The sequence below is a fragment of the Colobus angolensis genome, unplaced genomic scaffold (assembly GCF_000951035.1).
Source record: "Colobus angolensis palliatus isolate OR3802 unplaced genomic scaffold, Cang.pa_1.0 Scaffold55, whole genome shotgun sequence".
NCBI classification, from domain to species: domain Eukaryota; kingdom Metazoa; phylum Chordata; class Mammalia; order Primates; family Cercopithecidae; genus Colobus; species Colobus angolensis.
This window is the reverse complement of record NW_012119043.1, coordinates 6,980,061-6,982,300: the sequence shown is the minus strand read 5'-3', so window position 1 is coordinate 6,982,300 and position 2,240 is coordinate 6,980,061. Positions and strand designations below refer to the sequence as shown.

Sequence of the window (2,240 nt, the reverse complement as noted above, 5' to 3'; positions counted from 1 at the left end):
TAGTCCCAGCTACTGGGACTTGCAGTCCAGAGCTTGCAGTGAGCTGAGATTGCACCACTGCACTCCACCCTGGGCGACTGAGCAAGACTCCATCTCAAACAAACAAACAAAACACTCAAACTTCTAACTGGTCTACAATAAAATTAATGTGGGTAAAAACATCAGTCAGCAAGTAATCCTAGAAGAGGAAAACAAAAAGTAAAAAAAAAGCTTGAAACAGGTTATACAAGTTCTAATAAAGGATATATTTAGATTTAAAAGAAACTGCCTATATAATTTTGTTTTGTTTTTTGAGATGGAGTCTTGCTGTCAACAGACTGGAGTGTAGTGGCGCAATCTCAGGTCACTGCAACGTCTGCCTCCCTGGTTCAAGCAATTCTCCGGCCTCAGCCTCCCGAGTAGCTGGGACTACAGGTACATGCCACCATGCCCAACTAATTTTTGTATTTTTAGTAGACACTGGGTTTCACCATGTTGTCCAGGATGGTCTTGATCTCTTGACCTTGTGATCTGTCCACCTTGGCCTCCCAAAGTGCTGGGATTACAGGTATGAGCCACTGTGCCCAGCCAAAATTGCCTAAGTATTAAGCCTGTCAATTGACACAGAATGCCTAACAGTTCTATGAATATTTCTCAAAAGCCAATATTGCTAAGCTATAATAAATTACATTGTCTATGATACGTTCTTACATTAGGCTAATGGCCAGGAATCAGGTATGTCTTCCTTTATCGTTTTCCTTTGCTAATATGAAAAATATCACCAAATTCTTCCTTTTAAAAGGACTCAAATGGGCCAGGTGTGGTGACTCACGCCTGTAGTCCCAGCACTTTGGGGGGCTGAGGCTAGAGAATCACTTGAGCTCAGGAGTTTGAGGGCAGCCTGGGCAACTGGTAAAACCTCATCTCTACAAAAAAAATCCCCAAAATTAGCAGGGCATGGTGGTGTGTGCCTGTAGTCCCAGCTACTCTGGAGACTGAGGTGGGAGGACTGCTTGAGCTCAGGAGGCAGAGGCTGCAGTGAGCCACTGTACTGCAGCCTGAGCAACAGAGCAAGAACACTCCCCACTCCCCTAAAAAGGGCTAAAATGAAATCAAAACTTACCAAGAGTGTATCAGCTATTCCTTCATGTTTATTTCTGCACTCTGTCTTCCCAATGCGTTGGTTCAATTCTTTCAGTTTCTTATCAAATAGTTCGTAATTTATACTATAGATCTCCTGTTGAATCAAATGTCTGACCTAGAATTTTAAAATAAAAACCAAAACACCCCACATTTCAAATTTAAAAGCAATTTTACTTTCTACTTAAAAAAAAAAAGCCTTGCTCTTTTCCAGATTTACTATAACCAATTATAGTTTATTTATTTATATTTGTATGTTTATATAACTATACCAGTAAGTTTTATAAAACTTGGATATTAAACTCAGAACACACCCAATATTTAAGTATACTGGACATGTTAGAAATTTATTCTCATAATGCTAACTTTAGTTTCCTGCAGTTCCACTTGAATTCCACATTATACATTATAGAAACAATTGAAAGACTATATACCATTTATATTTTTTAATGTCCATAACTCCTAGTTAGTATTCCATATAAAGGAACTCTACTTATCTGAAAACCAGAGCCTGATGAAAATGGTTGGTCTGTAGTAGATATAGAACAAATTACACAAGTGTGAGACTGGACATTACCACTAATAAGCTACCTGACCCTTTACTCAGTCGCATTACTTTTGAGCTTCATTTTCTTTCTTGACAAATAAGTAGATAATATAATACATATTGAACAAGTGATACTCAAAAGGATTTTTATAGAAACATAAGGTAATACACAAAAGAGCACCATAAAATAAAAAACACTGAATTGATATGAAAGAAATAAATATGCAAGATAATCACCACTACTTCCATAACTTTTTTAGGGTGTGGCTTTCTTATTGTTAAAATTTAAATATCAATCGGCTGGTTAGCTCAGCTAGTTAGAACATAGTGCTAAAACTGAAAGAAGCCAGCCAGGTGCAATAGCTCATGCCTGTAATCTCAACACTCTGGGAGGCCGAAGTGGGCAGATCACGAGGTCAGGAGTTGAAGACCAGCCTGACCAACAGGGTGAAACTCCGACTCTACTAAAAATACAAAAATTAGCCAGGCATGGTGGCAGGCGACTATAGTCCTAGCTACTCAGGAGGCTGAGACAGGAGAACTGCTTGAACCCGGGAGGTGGTTTCAGTGAGCC

The 2,240-nt window shown here is 39.1% G+C and overlaps 1 protein-coding gene across 1 annotated transcript in view; it reads right to left on the bottom strand.

Annotated features, from left to right (window-relative positions):
• ATF7IP2 (activating transcription factor 7 interacting protein 2) overlaps nt 1–2,240 on the bottom strand; it is a 101,857-nt gene that overhangs the window by 43,274 nt on the left and 56,343 nt on the right. Inside the window, exon 7 of the mRNA XM_011961389.1 lies at nt 1,103–1,237. Within this exon, the coding sequence (XP_011816779.1) occupies nt 1,103–1,237 (135 nt within the window). The remainder of the gene's footprint in view (nt 1–1,102; nt 1,238–2,240) is intronic.